At 41.1% G+C, this 21,572-nt stretch overlaps 1 protein-coding gene across 1 annotated transcript in view; it reads right to left on the bottom strand.

The window, feature by feature from the left end:
- Positions 1 to 21,572, bottom strand: part of LOC141107556 (uncharacterized) — a 146,237-nt gene that overhangs the window by 29,470 nt on the left and 95,195 nt on the right. Inside the window, exons 18-25 of the mRNA XM_073598380.1 lie at positions 21,261 to 21,489; positions 18,033 to 18,234; positions 17,181 to 17,331; positions 12,580 to 12,764; positions 12,345 to 12,474; positions 10,994 to 11,233; positions 9,734 to 9,846; positions 4,910 to 5,211 (exon numbers count right to left, since the gene is read on the bottom strand). Of these exons, the coding sequence (XP_073454481.1) occupies positions 4,910 to 5,211; positions 9,734 to 9,846; positions 10,994 to 11,233; positions 12,345 to 12,474; positions 12,580 to 12,764; positions 17,181 to 17,331; positions 18,033 to 18,234; positions 21,261 to 21,489 (1,552 nt within the window). The remainder of the gene's footprint in view (positions 1 to 4,909; positions 5,212 to 9,733; positions 9,847 to 10,993; positions 11,234 to 12,344; positions 12,475 to 12,579; positions 12,765 to 17,180; positions 17,332 to 18,032; positions 18,235 to 21,260; positions 21,490 to 21,572) is intronic.

The raw sequence follows: 21,572 nt of genomic DNA, 5'->3' as shown, positions 1-21,572 counted from the left end.
AAAATAAAGTTGTAAACCCTTATCTAAAATCATCACACCTTGGGGCATTGCCACCTTATGTGATAGGCCGTTCCAACCTGACCACCATTGTTGTTTGTTTTTTTTAAATGCATTCTTTCCTGCCTGGCATTGGGGATGGGCACATTAGAGGCTGTGGCTATGCACATTGTGCCGGCATGGTCCATTGTTTTTGCTATCAGAATGTCTGAGCTTTTCTGCGATGTTCTGGAGTACTGTATACGCAGTCAGGAAATGTCTGTTAAGAGGCTGCAGGAGATCAGTGATGCTGATATGCAAGAAAGGATAAAAAAAATGTTGAAAACAGGATTTTATAAAAAAAAAAAATATATATATATAACAGTGTCCCTATCACATTCCCGCCAGGGATGATCACAAGACTGGTAGAGTCTTATGGAATGCATTTACTGTCCCAGCAACAAATACGTGTTTTCTAAATTTTCCAGGAAGCACAAGTCCTTCCGCATGCAAGTGATCTGCCTTGACATTTAAAACGTCCGCACTTCGCATAGGAAGGAAACATGACTTCCTGTACGACGTGGATTCTTTCTGGAATTCTCTCCTAAAAATGTTCAGTCCACAAACAAAAAATATCCCACCATTGATTTTTACAGCCACAAATATATGTTAAAAAGAAGACAAAAAAAAGCAAAGAATACAAAATAATAAATAGTATTACATGCATTACACTGCATGCATCAAGCCTTATATTAGTTCTGAGCCCTAAATCACAGGGAATATTACAGGTGAAGTGGATATTACTCCGTACTCATGGTCTAATTTTTTCTGCCCCCAAGGCCAATTGTCTTGTGCTTCTCCTAACTGAACCTTCTTAGTATATAGAAGAGTTGATGTGCACAGGCTTACAGTGCCTTGAAAAAGTATTCATACTCCTTGAAAAGTGTGTCGTGCATTTGTATTCAGCCCCCTTAACTCTGATACCCCTAATTAAAATCTAGTGGAACCAATTGCCTTCAGAAGTTACCTAATTAGTAAATAGAGTCCCCCTGTGCGTAATTTAATCTCAGTATAAATACAGATGTCCTGTGAAGCCCTCAGAGGTTTGTTAGAGAACCTTAGTGAACAAACAGCGCCATGAAGGCCAAGGAACACACCAGACAGGTCAGGGATAAAGTTGTGGAGAAGTTTAAAGTAGGGTTAGGTTATAAAGAAATATGGAAGAAGGTGCTCTGGTCAGATGAGACCAAAATTTTACTTTTTAGCAAAACGCTATGTGAGGCCGAAAACTAACATTGCACATCACCCTGAACACACCATCCCCACCGTGAAACATGGTGGTGGCAGTATCATGTTGAGGGGAAGCTTTTCTTCAGCAGGGACAGGGAAGCTGGTCAGAGTTGATGGGAAGATGGATGGAGCCAAATATAAGGCAATCTTAGAAGAAAACCTGTTAGAGTCTGCAAAAGACTTGAGACTGGGGCGGAGGTTCACCTTCCAGCAGGACAACGACCCTAAACATACAGCCAGAGCTACAATGGAATGGTTTAGATCACAGCCTATTCATGTGTTAGAATGGCCCAGTCAAAGTCCAGACCTAAATCCAATTGAGAATTTGTAGTAAGACTTGAAAATTGCTGTTCACAGACACTCTCCATCCAATCTGACAGAGCTTGAGCTATTTTGCAAAGAAAAATGGACAAAAATTTCACTCTCTAGATGTGCAAAGCTGGTAGAGACATCCCCAAAAAGACTTGCAGCTGTAATTGCAGTGAAAGGTGGTTCTACAAAGTATTGACTCAGGGGGGCTGAATACAAATGTACCCCACACTTTTCACATATTTATTCGTAAAAAATATTGAAAACCATTTATCATTTTCCTTCCACTTCACAATTATGTGACACTTTGTGTTGGTCTTTCACATTAAATCCCAATAAATAACATTTACATATTTGGCTATAACATGACAAAATGTGGAAAGATTCAAGGGGTATGAATACTTTTTCAAGACACTGTATATTGCCTCTAATGCCGCGTACACACGGTTGGATTTTCCGACAACAAATGTTCGATGGGAGCTTGTTGTCGGAAATTCCGACTGTGTGTAGGCTCCATTGGACATTTACCATCGGAATTTCCCACAAACAAAATTTGAGAGCTGGATCTCAAATTTTCAGACAACAAAATCTGTTATTGTAAATTCCGATCGTGTGTACACAATTCCAACGCACAAAATTCCACGCATGCTGGGAATCAAGCAGAAGAGCCGCACTGGCTATTGAACTTTATTTTTCTCAGCTCGTCGTACGTGTTGTACGTCACCGTGTTCTTGATGTTCGGAATTTCCGACAACATTTGTGTGACTGTGTGTATGCAAGACAAGTTTGAGCCAACATCCGTCAGAAAAAAAACATGGATTTTGTTGTCGGAATGTGACAAGTTTGAGCCAACATCTGTCGGAAAAAAAACATGGATTTTGTTGTCGGAATGTCCGATCGTGTGTACGCGGCATAACAGGCTCATTTCTGAAAGCCCCACATCCCACTAATAGTCAATACAGGAAACAGGAAGATCAATAATTATCTGGAAAGAGATGCAACCTCTGACTCCTCTTATGTCTCTTTTGCATTAAAAATCTTTTACATTTTTTTTTTAAATTTCACTTAAGGTATATCCAATCCCAAAAAACAAAAATGTAATATATTGCAGCTTACTAGTTCTTAGATGTGATGGTGACATTGGTTTTCTTCTTTCATGTTAAGTACCTTATCTGGCAGTGTAGAAAAATTCCTGTTGATCAGCCTGGACTATAACAACCAATGATGCTATGTGGCCCAGCCACCAGCGTCTTAGCTGCCAGTAGACATGTGCGATTAGTTCCATTATGAATAGAAATTCGGATGAATATTTTGTTATTCGGAGATTTGCATGTATCCGAATTTCCAAATCACAATAGTAATGAATTTCAGCAAATCCAAAATAAACGATAACGAAACAATATAAGGAAATAACAAATTACCCTAATTCGAAAATGAATTTGAATATGAATTTGAAAATGTATTTGAATTTGAAATATTAGAATTTGAAAACATATTGAAATAAATACAGTAAGGTAGAAAAGTGAGATGAGATGAGGATTCCTACTTAGGCTGCTTTATAGAATAGACTAGAGTAGAATAGATAAGACTAGAAAGAAATAGAATAGAATAGAATTTAATAGAACAGAAATTAAAAGAATAGAATGGAATTTAATAGAATAGAATAAAATAGAATAGAATAGAAACTAATAGAACAGATTAGAACGGAATAGAATAGAATAAAATAGAAAATAACTTCCAAAATTCTAATTGATTGGAAAAAATGAATATGCTAACCTAATCCAATATACTAAACGAATCAGAATATACAAAACGAATTCTGAAAAGGAAACATTCTAACATGAAAAGAATATGACAAAACTAAATTATTAACTTAATGAATTAATCCGCAACTAAACACATTTGTTCTTTGTGCACATCTTTAGTTACCCGTTTAGAACGGCTGCACTGTATAGACAGGGCAACACAACTGAGTCCGGGTTGGACTTTTCCAGTCTCAGTGCTGCCCATTACTGAGTGCCACCTGAGGCAGTTACCCCTTTGGCATGCCCATGCTCATTATTTTATGTTTTTTTACAAAATTAACAAAACAGAAAGTGGGAAAAAAGTAAAATAAATCATTTAAAGTATCAGTACACAAATAATGATCCAATATACAAAAAAATAAAAAAACAGAAATACTAACAGCACAAAAATAAACCAAATAACCATAAATAAATTCCCCTGTATATAAAAAAACAAAAAAAGAAACACATCCTGAAAAAGAAAGTAGATTTTTATTTTTCCAAGCCAATTTCATAACAGCAGTTCACTGAATGAAATTAAAGTGGTTGTAAACCATCCTGATATCTGAACTAAGCACATATATCTGTAGTGATTACCTGTCTCTCTCCAAAGCTCTAAGTGTCGTTTCTCTCGGGTGCTCTGTTATCAGCATGGTAACTTCTGAGAAGTTTTCTCCACACATGAGATAAATTAGTGATGGGGTGGAGAGCTCAGCACACAGCTTGTCTATTCAGGACACAGCTCTGCATGTTCCTTCGTTCCTGTGCAGTGTGTTGAAGGGGGGTGTATCCCTTTCCTCCAATTCCTTTCACACAGTTTACAAGAGGTCTAACTGCATCTCCCCACCCGCTCCTCTGTGCTACTGACAGATGCAGAAGGATTTTATCACAATTCTGCACTTTTTAAGGGATGTAGAGAAGGGAAGACAGCAGATATACAAGTATAACCTATGTAGGAGGATTTGATTCATCTCTGTGTATCACCTGACGCTATTCACTTCATTGGGTGTATGAGAGGGTTGACATCCACTTTAAAGTTGGACTCCGGGAAACTAAAAAAAGCTACCATTGTAGTGCGGCTACCCCCACCTTGCAAGGGTTAAATGCTTGCTTTTGCCTATAGTACCAGTACAAAGGGCGTTTATTACCCTATCCCTTGCTCCCCCAGCAGCCCGAGATTTCCTATTTTTTCCAATTCTACAAGCTTGCCCTCGGTTTCCTCACTTACAATGCAGGACTGCTGGTCCTCCATTGTACGTTATGACGTCACAGCTGCAGCTGCCAGGAACAGCACCATAGAGAATAGGCTTCAGGGTCTCATGGATGGAAAAGCCTGCAGGAGCAGGGAATGAAGTAAGTAAGAAGTCATTTTCACTGGTACTATTGGCAAAAATTGAGCATTTAACTTTTGAAGTGCTGGGGAAGACCCACTGCAAAGTTTATTCAGTTCCCTGGAGTTAAGCTTTATATGTTTCGGTGAATTCCCCACAAAATCAATGTAGTTGGAATCACACTGCTCACTCTCTTGATGCCCATCAATGGCAACTTACTTGCAGCTTCGTGTGATGTTGCAGTCAAAGCCATCGTATAAGCAATCCTTGTTATTGCACTGTTTGTCACAATTTCCATTTCGGAACTTTCTCTGGCATTCTGCTTCAGGGCATTTCATCCAGGGCCCCTGCGGAGGAAAAGAAGTGGACCCCACAGACTGCTGACACTGAGGGCCAGTGTAATCACGATGGCAAACACAGCGAGGAAGCCCTTCCATCCCTTGTATACACTTCCCACTGTTATGACAGGTGTAGGTTTTGCAAGACAGTATGACCTCACTACACGTGGGACCTGAAAAATCCTAAAATATGAAAGAGCGTTATTAAATAACAATCCCCGCCCAAAAAAATCAACAGTTTTAAGGGCCATTTTGAAACTGGGAAACTAATTTTTGTACAGGAAATACTTGGTGTTATTCATAACCAAGAGCCTATAGAGCAGCTAGGGTTTTATAGGGTCCTAGGGTTCCTCCAGAGGTTACAAGGGGTTACTTGAGCTGTGGCTGATTGACCCCCTATCTGAAGGTGCCTACATACTTCAGGGGCCAACACCACAGCTGCCTAACACCAATAATATTTTGAGCTGTCTGGAGGAATGCATTCTGACCACTACTTTAATTTAATTCTCGGTGGCCACCAAAGCAAGGGGCATTTTTCTCGCGGACCCCGATTCATAAAATTTAGAAGGCATTTCCCAAGACTTGAAAATTATCTCAAGGGTTCAAAAAAGGGATAAACAAGGTTGAGGAAAGCTGCTGTAAAGATACTTTATGAGAAAAATGTGAACTCCGGTCACTTTTATAGAGCAGTGGTGGTCTACTTACTTTTCATAAAGGGCCTCAAATGTGACCCCTGAGATCACCAAAGGGTTGCACATAAATTCAATAAATGACATGCTACAGGAAGCTGTCAGAGAATGCAGACGTGCTGCAAGAGATGATCAAAGACTATGAGCATGCTAGAAGAGATGGTCAGATATGAAACACATGCTACAGTAGATGGTCAAAGACTATGGGCATGCTACAAGAGATGGTCAGAGACTACAAACATTTATTCATCCAAAAGAACAGAGAGACTGTAAACACTTGACCAGCTGACTCTCTCTGCTAAGGCTGCTCGCATAAAACAAGGCTCCCCTCCGGTAGGTACCCAGAATGTGACTTAAAGTGGATGTAATCTCCATTCATGAAATAAGACTGGGAATATCTATCTGTAGTGTTTACTTATCTCTCTCCAAAGCCCTAAGTGCTGTGTCTTTCTGCTGCTCAGTTCTTCTGTTATCAGCATGATAACCTCTGACAAGTTTTCCGATTAGCAGAGAGCTGGTCTATTCACAGTACAGCGCTGCAAGTTTCTTCATTCCTCTGCCTAGGTGTGGGGGGGTGCCTTTCCTCCAATAATCAGCTCACACACAGTGTATGCCAAGATTTCACTTCCAGTGCTAAAACAGGAAGAAACATTTCTAACACAATGTGCACTAAAGAATATAGAAAGGTGAAGGCAGCAGATATACATGTAAAACTTATGTAGGGAGATTTGTTTCATCTCTGTGTATCATCTGAAGCTGTTCACTTCACTGGGTATAGGAGAGGGTTTACATCCACTTTAACCACTAGCCGACCAGCTCACGCAGATATACTGTGGCAGGTCGGCTCTCCTGCGTGAACCGACATACCTGCACGTCGGTCCACGCAAGGAGGATAGTGGTGAGTGGTGAGAGTCAGAACGGGGAACTGCCTATGTAAACAAGGTGATTCCCTGTTCTGCCTAATGACATGACGGATCTAATGTTCCCAGTGATCAGGAACCGTGATCTCTGTCATGTTCCAGTGAGCCCACCCCCCCTACAGTTAGAACAGACCTAGGGAATATACTTAACCCCTTGATCGCCCCCTAGTGTTAACCCCTTCCGTGCCAGTGTAATTTGTACATTGATTAGTGCATTTTTTAGCACTGATCAAGGCAATAATGTCCCTGGTCCCCAAAAAGTGTAATTTGGGGTCAGATTTGTCCACCGCAATGGCACAGTCCCGCTAAAAATCGCAAATCGCTGCCATTACTAGTAAAAACAATTTAAAAAAAGTCCATAAATCTATCCCATAGTTTGTAGATGGGATAACTTTTGCGCAAACCAATCAATATACGCCTATTGCGATTTTTTTTACCAAAAATATGTAGAAGAATATATATCGGCCTAAACTGATGAATAAATTCATTTTTTTATATATATTTTTTGGATATGTATTATAGCAGAAAGCAGCAATCTTTTATACGCGAGGGAATCCCTGGTTGGTCACCACATGTAGCGTCCCCATTTTTTCTTTTCAAAATTGTCTGCCGTTTTTTATTTATAGCGCAAAAAATAAAAACCGCAGAGGTGATCAAATACCACCAAAAGAAAACTATTTGTGGGAAAAAAAGACGTCAATTTTGTTTGGGTACAGCGTCGCAAGACAGCACAATTGTCAGTTAAAGAGTCGCAGTGCTGTATCGCAAAAAATGGCCTGGTCATTAAGGGGGCAAATCCTTCCGGGGCTGAATTGGTTAAAGTACACAGCACAAGCGCCAAACCAAATGGTAAAGGAGTCCAAATCAACTTAATTGTTCTTAGTAAGATCACATAAAACAGCTAACATGCTCTGGCCCCTAAAAACCCTTCCCCTTCATCATGGCTCAGCAAATTTGACAGCCTTAAACTGATTCGCTAACACAGAATATTAGATAGATCGGTATTGGATGTAGCTTGCTACCCTGTTTCCCCTAAAATAAGACCTAGCGTGATTGCCAGTGATGGCTGCAATATAAGCCCTACCTTCTAAAAAAGCCCTACCCTGTTTCCCCGAAAATAAGCCCTACCCTGAAAATAAGACCTACAAGGACTTTAACTAGGGCTTATTTGGGGGGGTAGGGCTTATATTGCAGCCATCACTGACAATCACGCTAGGGCTTATTTTCGGGGAAACAGGGTAATATATGTGTAAACAATGAAATGTGCCACTGCTAATATATAACTGAAGATCACTGGCCCTGCATAAGGGCAAAAAAAAACGTGGGTAACATTGGCGGCTGGTCCACAAGGGGTACAGGGGCGCCACCCCCCCTAAAGCTGTGACCGATAGGAAAGCGATTAAAAGAACTATTTATTTTTAAATAAATGATAATTAGACTAACATTTTTTAACATCTTAAAGTTAAAAAATGTTAGTCATATCATGATTTATTTACAAATAAATCCTTCTATGTGTGTGCAAGTGCACTGCTGGGCGACGGACTAATAGAAGTCTATTAGGTCCGTCAATGTTAAACAAGCACATGATTAGAGCCTGAGGCTCTAATTGGCTTGTTTAGCTTTAAGCTCGGGACGCAGAGAACTGCGCTCCCGAACCCCCCCGCTTTTGACTATAGCGAATCAGAATTTGCTATTAGGTCGCTTCCAGTTACGTGACTCGCCGCCGGGTATCGGGAGCCATGACTGCCAAGGATGGGCAGGTAAGGACCTGTAGGGGTTGGCGCCACCCCCCCCCCCCCAAAATGTCATCACCAGCTGCCACTGATGGGTGACCTTACAGTACCAAATTATTTTAGCTAAGGTCCTTGGGAAAAAGGTGAGTCCATATCTTTCAGAGGGGTACATCACCTGGATATGGAGTCACTTATATGGATTTCTTACTGTTGACACAGGCTATGCTGAATGAGTCATGAGTTAATTTAAAGTGGTTGTAATGCACAAACTTCTTGGCCATATAGTGAATTATGAGTAAAAATGAAAGTCCTTAAAGTGGTTGTAAACTTCAGACGTGAAATATGAACAAAGCATATCCCTCCTATAGTGTGTACTTGTCTCAATTAGGAGCATTAATTGTCATTTCTGTCTGCTGCCTCGTCCCTCTGCTATTAGCATGAACCACTTCTGACAAATTTTCCTAACACCAAGAGAAAAACGGTGACACGGGAGGGAGCTCCAGCACACAGCCTGTGATTCACAGCCTCAGCTCTGTTCCTGTGCGCTGTGTGAAGGGAGTGCATCCCTTTCTCTTCAAATCAGCTGTGAGAGCTCTTCTCACTGAGCTATGCAGTGTGTAATTTCAGCTCTCTGCCCCCTGTGTTCTGACAGCTCAGACAAGCTTTATAAATTCTTTACTTTGAACGGCTGTAGAGAATAGAAGACTGCAGATAAACAGATACAACTTATGTAGGAGAACTTGTTTCTTCTCTGTGTATCATCTGAGGCCGGTCACTTCACTGGGTATATGTAAGGGTTTACAACCACTATGCCCACTGGATTTTATTGTATGAAATTATATGGACACTATTTAAATATATATGGAAAATTATGGAGCACTTTTTTGGAGACTTTTTTAATAATATTGCTGGCACTGTTTATTTTGGAAGAAACCACGCTAGGGGTGTTTGATATATTCATTTACGTTCTTCCCATTATTATTTATATATTTATTATGTCATAATTTGCACTAAATTTGATTGACAATTTTTGAGAGCGTTGCACTTTACAATTTAATTGTGGTGTGGATGATATATATTTATTTGTGGTGGTATTTATTTATGGTTTATTTGATTAGGAATAATTAAAAGCTGAGGTATTCTATTGGGCTTAAAAAACTTAATCTGTTAAACAGATGTGAGCTGGTGCTCCCTGTACACCCCAATCTGAAGATCCCACACCAGGACCAATCATAGAAAACAGATTGACCATAAAACAAAAATAACTCACTGATTTCCTATGATTACCGGAGGATGAACTTCAATAATAACAGGTAGTGACACTGATTATTCAGACTTATTATGACTAATTAGAGATAATTACCTGTGGGCAGCTGCAGGTGAATCCCAGTGTGGTGTTAACAGCCAATGCACAGGTTCCGCCATTAGCACAAGGGTTATTATCACAGTAATTAATGATGTGCTCACATCTATGACCTGAGGAGAAGGCAGAGAACATTTATTATATTAAGAGGTATTACTGTATCTATTTAATGTAGATTAATTAGCAGAAGAATTAAAAGAAGGAAAATATTCAGAAAAGAGGTGAGTTAAAATAGAAAAGCATTTTATTATAAACTTGCTGGCTAGAGGAGAGGGGAGGGGAGAAGAGGAGAAAAGAGAATGAGGAGGAGAGAGGAGAAGAGGGAGGGGATTAGAGAAGAGAGATGGGAGAGAGGGAGTAGAGGAGGGGAGGGGTCAAGAGAAGAGGGTAGAGGAGAGAAGAGGCATAAGAGGGAGGGGAGAGGAGAGGAGAAGAGAGGGCAAAAGAGCAGAGGAGATAAGAAGGAGAAGAGGGGTGAGGGATCAGAGAAGAGAGGGTGGGGGTAGAGAAGAGTGAAGAGTGAAGGCATGAAAGGGGGTGGAGAAGTGAAAGGAAGTGGTGGGGGAGGAAAGAAGAAGGGAGGGTTGAGGGAAGGCCAGGGGATGAGAGGAGAGGGCAATAGAGAAGATGAAAAGGAAAGGGGATAGAAGGGGAGGAGAGGAGAAGAGTTGAGGGGAGAAGAGGGAGGGTGAGTTAGAGAAGAGAGGGTGGGGGGGGTGTAGTGAAGGGCGGAGAGCGATTTGAGAGAAGAGGGGAGGGGAGGGAAGAGGGGAGGAGAGGGAAGGGGGGAATAGAAGAGGGGACGGGGAGGAGAAAGCAGATAAGGAAAGGAGAGAGGAGGGGAGAAGAGAGGAGAGGAGAGAAGGAAAGGAGAGGGGAAAAGAGAAGAGCAGAGGGGAGGGGGTGAGGAAAGGGAAGAAGAATAGGAGGAGAGGGCAGATGATAGGAAGACAGGGCAGGAAGGGAGGAGAGGGGAGGAGAGGAGTGGAGAGAGCAAGGAAAGGGTGAAGAGGGGAGAAAGGAGTGGAGAAGGAGAGCAGAGTGGAATGGAGGAGGACAGAGAGCAAAGGACAGAGGGGGGAGGAGAGAAGAGAATAGAGGAAACGAGAGGAGGAGAGTGGTCAGGAGAAAAGGAGAGATAAGGAGATGGAAAGAGGGAGGAATGGAGGTGTGTAGAGAGGGGTGAAGGAAGGAATAGAAGGGCAGATGAGTGGAGAATACAAGGTTGGAGTGGATATGAGAGAAGCCCATGCTCTGAACCTGTGTAATGTGGATGGCACTGGCACTGAAAGCTGTTGCTGAGCTGCACACAGGTATGTGTCCCTCGTGGGTCACAGGGGTTGAACAGACACTCGTTGACATCCCCTTCACAGCGTTCTCCCACATACCCTAGGGGGCAGAGGCAAGAGAAACCCCCAACTCCATCCATGCATGTGCCTCCATGGAAGCACCGAACTTTAGCTGTTGCGCAGTCATCTATATTAATTTCACAGCGGGCTCCTGATACAGTATAAAGAAAAACAATGATTTCTAGGCATACATCTTACTTATTTTGTCCGTGAAATGTGACATTTAACACAATACGACATTTTTCTATTCAGCAACATTTCTTTCTAGACATTTTTAAACACTACAATTACACTGTGGTAAGAGCTCATGATCTACATATTTGTTCCAGCTTAGTCCAAATGCAATATTCCCCACACACACATTCAAGAAAATGGCTGTTCAGTAATGCTGGGTGCTGTAATGACCACAGTCTGGAAACGTGGACGATCAAAGTGAAGAAGTGTCATCAGCACACCAAGGATTCCTCAAAAGGGTCCGAAGCTTTATTTTCATGGTCACATGGTAAACATACAGCTGTATGTTTACCATGTGACCATGAAAATAAAGCTTTAGACCCTTTTGAGGAATCCTTGCTGTGCCGATGACACTTCTTCACTTTGATCTAGCTTATTGACTCGGAAAGCATTGAAGCTATTAGATTACCATAACAGCTAGGCAACCAGAATTTTTAACAAAAGGAGGTCAGCTGTGGCAGTTTACATATTTCTGTCATTACAAGAAGAATAGGGATGAAGGAATCTGAGTATATTTCACGCCAAAATTTTGCCACTCGGCGAAACGCATTAAGTCAATCGGCAAGGTGAAAGTTAGAAGGTTTTAATGAATTTGAAGGGTTCAATGCGATTTAAATAGGTTACTGATGCTAATTTTAACAATCCTAGACTTGTCCTTGTGCCAAAAAATGCCCCCTAGACAGTACACAAATAATCAAATGCACAAAAATAAACAATAGTATTTATAACTCCGCTCTGCACTATCGTGGTATATATTTGCATACAAAGAACACTAAATGAAATAAACCAAACTACCCTATATAACCCCCCCCCCCACCAAAAGAAAACGTTATTAATAGCAAGATTTTTGGCACTCCCAAAAGCAGGGGTCTGGTTGCCTGAGCAAACTCTGTTAGTCCTCTTCTTACATCACTGGCCATCAGAGTCTTCAAATGATGAAGTTCACCAATCTCTATCAATTATTAAACTTTGCTTCTTGGTGTACTGACCCTTTAACCAGGCAATGTGATTCTTCTGACTTTCCTTACCTTGGGTTCCCGATGGGCACACACAATGATAGCTGGTCCCTTTGGGCACACACACCCCATTGTGGTAACAAGGCTGGGACAGACATGGATCTTTCTCTTCACAGGTTGCCCCATAGTATCCATGTAGGCACTGTACAAAAAAGTTGTTGTTATTGTGAGTAGAGTAGGTGAAATAGATCAGGACTAAATGTTGTATTAATCATTTCTTCATAAAATAAAGATTATAATCTCCCACCTGGCAAGAGGGCGACCCAGAAATGTCCCGGCAGCGGCCTCCATTCTTACAAGGGTTTGGGTGACATGGGTCGAATTTATCCAGGCAATGAGTGCCAGAGTAACCCGGGAAGCAACGACATACATAGGATGTCCCTGAATCCACGCAGTTTCCGTGTCTGTTGCAGAGCGTGTCAGGGTCCACTCCTACAAAGGGACAAAAAAAAAAAGAAACACAGAAATGGTAGAACCAAAGACTAGGGAAAGTGAACTAACTTGATAGATTGTAAACACAAACTTTTATGCCTTTTTTGTGGTTAATATTTTACAATCTAATGTTGATACAAATGAAAGGTAAAAATAAACATACATGAAAAGATAATTGTGCTGTTACCCACAGAAGCCAATAAGGTTGGAGCTTAGATCTACTAAACTGGTGTTTGGGATTAATGTAACTTTACTACTGGTCATTTTTATGCAAATGCATCTTTCTCATTTACACCCTCTCTTTAAGGATATTATTGTATTCTGTGAAAGGGATTTTTACTCATAATTCACTATATGGCCAAGAAGTATGGAGGCGCCCCTCCAAACCATTGAGCTTAGGTGTTTCCATTGAAGGATACTGGTAATGCTATAGTATACAAAGACATTTTAGGCAACCGTGCACCTCCAGCTTTGTGGTACCAGTTTAGAGAAGGCTGTTTTCTTTTCAGCTCCCTAAAGACATGGCTTGATGAGTTTGGTGTGGAGGAACTCAAGTGGCCTGTACCGAGCCCTGACCTCAACCTTACTGAATACCTATAGGATGCTTTGAATTGTGATTGGAACCAGGTCTTCTCTTCCAACATCAGTACTGACTGACCTCAAAAACACTCTAATGCCCCGTACACACGGTCGGATTTTCCGATGGAAAATGTCCGATCGGAGCGTGTTGTCAGATATTCCGACCGTGTGTGGGCTCCATCGGACATTTTCCATCGGATTTTCCGACACACAAAGTTGGAGAGCAGGAGATAAAATTTTCCGACAACAAAATCCGTTGTCGGACATTCCGATCGTGTGTACACAAATCTGACGGACAAAGTGCCATGCATGCTCAGAATAAATAAAGAGATGAAAGCTATTGGCCACTGCCCCGTTTATAGTCCCGACGTACATGTTTTACGTCACCGCGTTTAAAACGATCGGATTTTCCGACAACTTTGTGTGACCGTGTGTATGCAAGACAAGTTTGAGCCAACATCCATCGGAAAAAATCCATGGCTTTTGTTGTCGGAATGTCCAAACAAAGTCCGACCGTGTGTACAGGGCATTACAGTGGTTGTTAAGCCACTTTCACATCTTCATACCCCCCCCTCTGTGTTCTAATCCTGTGTCCCCCTGTGTGAGTAATCAAAAAAAAAAAAGCCTGCTATACCTCATTTTACAGCACCGCTCAGCCCCTCTCAGCGATCACGTGACCGGCCGACTCTCTCGTGTCCCCGTCTGACAGCTGCAGCGGGCGGGACCGAGATCCCCCCAATGACTTCACTCGGGAGGGGAGAAAGAGAGGAGAGAGAGAGCCGGCCGGTCACGTGATCGCTGAGAGGCGCAGAGCAGTGCTGTGAAATGAGGTATAGCAGGCTTTTTTTTTATAAATCACTCACACAGGGGAACAGAGGATTAGAACACAGAGGGGATGGTATGATGTTATAAATATTATTTGAGCAGCAGGAGTTGCGGAGGCGGGCACTGTCATGAGCTGACAGGCAGGGAGGGGAGTGGGGAGAGAAGACAGAGGAGGACAGGAGAGCTGTGGATGACAGAGGCATATAAATGGACGACGGTGTCAGGGTCCATAAAGTCATGGATGATCGAGTTTGGGATGGAAGAACTTGACTGGCCTGCACAGAATTCTGACCTCAACCCGATAGAACACCTTTGGGATGAATTCGAGCAGAGACTACAAGCCAAGCCTTCTCGTCTACATCAGTGCCTGACCTCACAAATGTGCTTCTGGAAGAATGGTCAAACATTCCCATAGACACACTCCTAAACCTTGTGGACAGCCTTCCCAGAAGAGTTGAAGCTGTTATAGCTGCAAAGGATGGGCCAACTCAATATTGAACTCTACGAACTAAGACTGGGAGACCATTAACAACTTGCCAACCATCCGCCGCAGTTGTACTGGGCCAGAATGGCATGGCTGGGCGAAACAATGTTATGTAACATCGCTGCGCCCTGTGGCCACTGGGGGGTGCGCGCAACCCCCTGCTTGCCCACGGAGCCAATGCAAGTACCCGGCGGTCATGATCACCCCTGGGCTCCCACGATTGCTTGGGGCACACGGAGAACCGGGATCTGTGTGTGTAAACACACAGTTTCCGGTTCTCTGAGGAGAGAACAGACAGATCGTCTGTTCATACAGAGTATGAACAGCGATCTGTCATCTCCCCTGCACAGTCCCATCCCCCCTTCAGTTAGAACACAAACTAGGGAACACATTAACCCCTTGATTGCCCCCTAGTGTTTAACCACTTCACTGCCAGTGACATTTTTACAGTAATCAATGCAATTTTATAGTGCTGATCGCTGTAAAAATGGCAATGGTCCCAAAAATGTGTCAAAATTGTCCGACATGACCGCCAAAATGTCACAGTCCGATAAAAATCACAGATCACCGCCATTACTAGTAAAAAAAAAAAAAAAAAAATTTATAATAAAAATGCCATAAAACTATGCCCTGTTTAGACGTTATAACTTTTGCGCAAACCAATCAATATACGCTTATTGCGATTTTTTTTTACCAAAAATATTTTGAAGAATACATATTGGCCTAAACTGAGGAAAAAAATAGTTTTCTATATATTTTTGGGGGGATATTTATTATAGCAAAATGTAAAAAATAATGATTTTTTTCATAATTGTCGCTCTTTTTTTATTTATAGCGCAAAAAATAAAAACTGCAGAGGTGATCAAATACCACCAAAAGAAAGCTCTATTTGTGTGAAAAAAAGGACGTCAATTTTGTTTTGGGTGCAACGTCGCACGACCGCGCAATTGTCAGTTAAAGCGACGCAGTGCCGAATCGCAAAAGGTGCTCTTGTCAGGAAGGGGGTAAAATCTTCAGAGGCTGAAGCGGTTACATTTCATGTGTGTGTAAAGGCAGGTGTCCCAATACTTTTGGTAATATAGTGTGTGTGTGTGTGTAAATATATATATATATATATATATACTGTATTTATTGGCAAATAACACTCACTTTTTCACCATGAAAATCGGGTGCAAATAGCGCTGCGTGTTATACGCCAATACTTCAATGTTAGCTGCCTCTGAGGGGACAGGGAGGGGGGCAGGATGAGCGCCGTCAGATTAAATACAGTGAGAATCTCCTGTTTACTTGGCGGCCTCTGTAATATAAAGTCCTGTCTCCTGGGCCGCCATTGGACCACTGTTCTGTCTATCATAGGAGATTCTCACTGTATGTAATCTTCCCTCTTAAAATGAATGTGCGTGTTATACGCCTGTGCGTGTTATACGCCGATAAATACGGTATATATATATATATATATATATATGTATATATATAAACACACACATACACATACACACTATCCTACATAAATCATAGCCTACACAATGGTCAAGAGTCCAAAAACTCTTAAAAAGAAACAGAAATGGTCTTTTTATTAAAAAGTAAAAAATTGTGCTAGGTGCAAAATGTAATAACTCACAAAATAATACATTTACACAAATAATACATACACAAGTGCTTAAATCCTATTCAACAATATTGTTGCGGTGTGTCTTTAAATCCCCAAATAAAGTGAAAGCAAACATGAATATCAATTAATAAAAATTAAGTGAGTATAATTTGAAATAAAATTGTGTCAACACCTTCCACTCAATTATTATTATAAAATAAAGTCCCAAAAAGTCAATTTTAGTAACTGATCAACTCAAGATGTCCCCGGAGAGTACCACCACTATCACCACACACAGCCTCTTACCAATCAGAAAGACCCCAAATTATAAGTTGTCTTAATGCGCTCTTTAATACGTGGGATCTGCTGTAGCCAATGCATCCAGGAACAAGGGAACCACAGGGAGGGCACACCAACAGGGAGTATCAGTTGAATTACCTCTCTCGCTGCACAATAGTTAAACCGGCAAGAGAAACAGAGAACAACCTTCCATAGTGCAAAACCGCTTGCTTTATTATTAATTATACTGTATATCTACTCACAATCCGTTTGCATGAAAAAGAACATCAAAAACTGTACAGCGCCGCTAGCTCCGGCTACAGCGTGCGCAATGACGTCAGCACAGGCTCTGCTTCAACGCATTTCATCCCAATAAACATTCTCAAAGGGTGGACCCCTTGAGCTATTCTCACTTAATTTTTTATTATTTATTTGATATTCATGTGTTTGCTTTCACTTTATTTGAGGATTTAAAGGCATAGCACGGCAATAGTGTTGAAATGGTCATTTTTGATGGGGAAAAAAACTGGAAAAATAGGCAACCAGATTTATTCTAACTTACACAAAAAATGAAACTTGGAATCAGTCTATGTGGTATAAGAAGTACAAACAATTTTATTGTGTCCATAGAAGACATGAAAGTTATCACAATTGGTACCTCTGGAGGCTGTGGCCTTGCAGGTCAGAAGAGGAGTTTCACAATGATTTCCAACCCATCCAAAGGCACATTGGCACCGATATTGTGTTCCCGTCTGAGAACATATTCCTTTATTTTGACACGGTCTGCGAGCACAGAAGTCTATGATGTCCTGTAGGGACGGTTAATAGAGAGAGGTAAAACCATGCAGCTTAATGGTCTTGCCATGGCATAGGTTTTTGCTTTAGTATTCTTTTTTTTTTTTCTTTTTTTTTTTATAAATTCTTTTTTTTTAAAGATATATAAGAACAAAACAAGTCAAATTGACATCAGGAAAATACAATTTTCGGTTATTATGTATATGTATATTACATACATATTCATAATATTAATGATAAATTCTATACAAGGAACTGTTTGAGTATAGGTAAGTTGAAAATAAAATAGCATAATAGGTTTTTAGATCTGTATTTTAGGCTAGTCCCGCATAATTAGCAGTAACTAGGAGGAGGACATGAAAAAGAATGAAGTGAAAGGGGAGAAGAAAACAAAAAACAAGGATAACATATCTTAGTTTGTATTATGCAGAACTTTTGCTATTTCTACTGTGTATACAGTATATCACAGGACTGTGCTGCACACTCAACATCCAATTTTACAAAGCACGGGCTTAAAATCACTGTCACTGATTTCAGTTTACTCACACATCCTAGCAGTGATATTTTGGGTGTAAATCCACACAAACCAAGTGAGAACATAAAAGCTGAACAGAAAGGGCTTCAAGAAACCCAGGCTAGAGTGAGTGTAGACTCAACCACCATTCTACCTAAACAGAATATTCCAAGACAGTGCAAAAATATAATTTGCCCTCACCTCACAGGCGCCCCCTGTGTACAATTCAGGACAGGAGCAGATGTACCCACCAGGAACTTCATGGCAGGTACCCCCATTCTTGCATGAATCTGTGGTACAGTAAGTGATCTGGTCTTGGCATTGTCTTCCTGTAAATCTTTCTGGGCACAAGCAGGAGTAGGAGGCAATACCATCCACACAGGTGCCACCATTTAGACAGGAACTATAAAAGAAACAGAATTAATGAACAGCTTATTGTTCATGTTTTTACTTTCTATAATGTTGACATTCTACATAAGGCTTTAAAATTAAACTCCAGGGAGATATACAGTGGGTATAGAAAAGAATCATCTCCCTTTAAAATAATCACTTTTTGTTGCTTTGCAGTCTGAAATGCAGACATACATAGTATTTGTTTTATCCAGCTGTATTTACTCAGTCAACGTATAGCATCTAAGTGAAAGATATAACTTCAACATATCAGGGAAAAAACAAAAAAAACTAAAATAGAATTACTGAGTTGAAAAAAGGATCAACCTTCTTCCTAAAAATGACTTGTAAACTCAATCTGGTATAGCTAATCACCTTCTCAATGGCACACAAAGACATTTGACTTTCAACTGTGATCAGCTGTTGTCATTTTGATTAGCTCAGCATGAAAAGAGCTTTCCTGGAGCATTTCAGTTCCCGATAGTGCAAACAATCAACTATGGGTGGCAAGGCATTGTCAAAAGATTTCCGGGATAAAGTTGTGGACAGGCACAAGCCTGGAGATTGACACAATAAAATTCATAGGCTTTATCAATGCCTAAGGCACAGTGAAGTCTATTATTAAGAAGTGGAAGGTATTTGGTACAACACAGACCCTCCCTGGATCAGGAAGTCGCTCCAACCTGGATGAAAGAGCCGGGAGGAAACTGGTCAAAGAGGCTACCAAGAGGCCTACAGCAATTCTGAAGCAGTTGCAAGAATTTATGACAGAGAGCTGTCATTGTGTGCATGTGACAACAATATCACAAACTCTCCACAAATGTGGCTTGTATGGGAGGGTGCAAGAAAAAAGCCGCTCCTCAAGAAAGGCCACATGCAGCCATGACAGAGCTTTGCCAAAACACATCTTGAAGATTCCGAGGCCACATGGAAAAGTTGTTATGGTTAGATGAGACTAAAATTTTTTGGCCTTAACACCAAACGATATCCAATACAGGTTACCATCCAAATAAAACCATTCCTACAGTAAAACATGGAGGTGGTAATATCCTGTTATGGGGGGAGGGGGGGGTAATATCCTGTTATGGGGGTGTTTCTCTGCAGCAGGGACTGGCGCACTTCTCAGGATAGATGGAAAAATGGATTGTGGCAAAATACCCTCAAATTCTTGAGGAAAATCTGCTGCCCTCTGCTAGAAAGCTGTCAATGGGAAGAAGGTTTACCTTCCAACATGACAATGACCCAAAGCACACAGCAACATTTACCACACAGTGGTTGAAGGAGAAAAAGGTGAATGTCCCTGCATGGCCTAGTCAGAGCCCAGACTTAAACCCCATTGAAAATCTGTGAAATGACTTGAAGACTGAAGTCCACAAACAGTAACCGATAAAATGAACTGAACTTTAGCAGTTCTGCAAAGAAGAGTGGGCAAATATGTGCAAAGTTAGTAAAGACATATCCCAACAGACTAAAGGCTGCAATTAAAGCAAAAGGGGGTTCAACAAAATACTGACATAAGGGGGTGATCCTTTTTCCAACACAGTGATTCTGTTTTTGAAATTTTTTCAATTTTTTCTGACATGTTGGTGTTATATCAGGCTGCATAGACAGGCTGCAAAGCAACAAAATGTAATTATTTTAAAGGGGGATGATTCATTTTAATACCTACTGTACATATTCATAACTCAGGCTACTGGCTCTTCCCACGCTATTTCTAGAGATGCTTCCCAGCAGCAGGCAGAAGTAAACAATAACCTGAACATAAGGGAAAACCTATAGAAAAAAAAAACTATCAATTCTGGCTCAGGCTGACTACAGCCCAGTAGCATTTAATTTAGAATAGGGACACTACTGCTTATGTCAGGGTCCCTACATGAGATTTAACCACTTTCCGACCGTCTCCTGTACATATACGGCGGCAGGATGGCTCTCCTGTGCGAATCACTATATATGTACGGCGGCTCCTTAAAGAGCCATAGCAAGCGGGTGCATGCCCACTGCATAGCATGGGACCCGTTGCGGGTGTCCGGCGAGCGCGATCGCCGTCAGCCACCCGCGATCGCGGGCACGAGACCCAGAACGAAGATTCGTGTGTGTAAACACCCAAATCCCTGTTCTGACAGGGGAGGAGAACTAGATCGTCCGTTCCTACTAAGTAGGAACAATGATCTGGCTCCTCCTCTAGTCAGTCCCATCCCCTCACAGTTACAAACACACCTAAGGAACACACTTAACCCCTTGATCGCCCCCTAGTATTAACCCCTTCCCTGCCAGTGACATTTATACAGTAATCAGTGGCTATTTTTTAGCTCTGATCGCTGTATAAATGTCTATGGTCCCAAAAAAGTATCAAAAGTGTCCGATCTGCCTGCCGCAATCCCGATAAAAATCACAGATCACCGCCATTACTAGTAAAAAATAAATAAATAAATAAAAATGCCATAAATCTATCCCCTATTTTGTAGATGCTATAAGTTTTGCGCAAACTAATCAATATACGCTTATTGTGATTTTTTTTTACCAAAAATATGTAGAAGAATACAAATTGGCCTAAACTGATGAAGAATTTTTTTTTTAATTTAAGATATTTATTATAGCAAAAAGTAAAAAAAATTGTGATTTTTTTTTTCAAAATTGTCGCTCTTCTTTTGTTTATAGCGCAAAAAATAAAAACCGCAGAGGTGATCAAATACCACCAAAAGAAAGCTCTATTTGTGGGAAAAAGGTCATACATTTTGCTTAGGTACAACGTCGCATGACAGCGCAGTTGTCAGTAAAAGCGATGCAGTGCCGTATCGTAAAAAATACCCTGGTCAGGAAGGGGGCAAATTCTTCCGGGGCTGAAGTAGTTAAGTGATTGTGTTTAGATATGCTTCAAGCACAAGACAAAAAACAAATTTTTGATTTATAAATACAATTCATACTTTTTTAAGCCACCAGAGAACAACTAAAAGAGAAAAAAAAAACAATCCTATATATTTGAGGGGTCAAGTTTTCTCTCTTTACCCCTATTGTTTCTGGCTGCCTGAGTCCTCTTACCTGTTGGTACAGTCTTGAATGTTCACCTCACACTCGGTTCCTTCATAGCCTCTGGCACAGTCACAGGTATAGGAGTCGCCAAGGTTCTTGCATGATCCGCCATTTTGACAAGGTGAACTTGCACAGCTGTCTACATTCTCCTCACAGAGAATTCCTGTGTATCCAGAGGGACAAATGCAGGTAAACATGTCAGGCAGACTGAGGCAGGTACCTCCATTCAGGCAACTATCTAAAGGAGAAAATGAGGAAATTAAATGTAAAGTGTTAAGAAAAACATCAGGCTTTATGGTAAAACATAAAAAAAAAAATGTT

Source organism: Aquarana catesbeiana, linkage group LG09, assembly GCF_042186555.1.
Source record: "Aquarana catesbeiana isolate 2022-GZ linkage group LG09, ASM4218655v1, whole genome shotgun sequence".
NCBI lineage: Eukaryota > Metazoa > Chordata > Amphibia > Anura > Ranidae > Aquarana > Aquarana catesbeiana.
The sequence above is the reverse complement of the archived record's forward strand: the minus strand, read 5'-3'. Positions and strand labels throughout refer to the sequence as shown.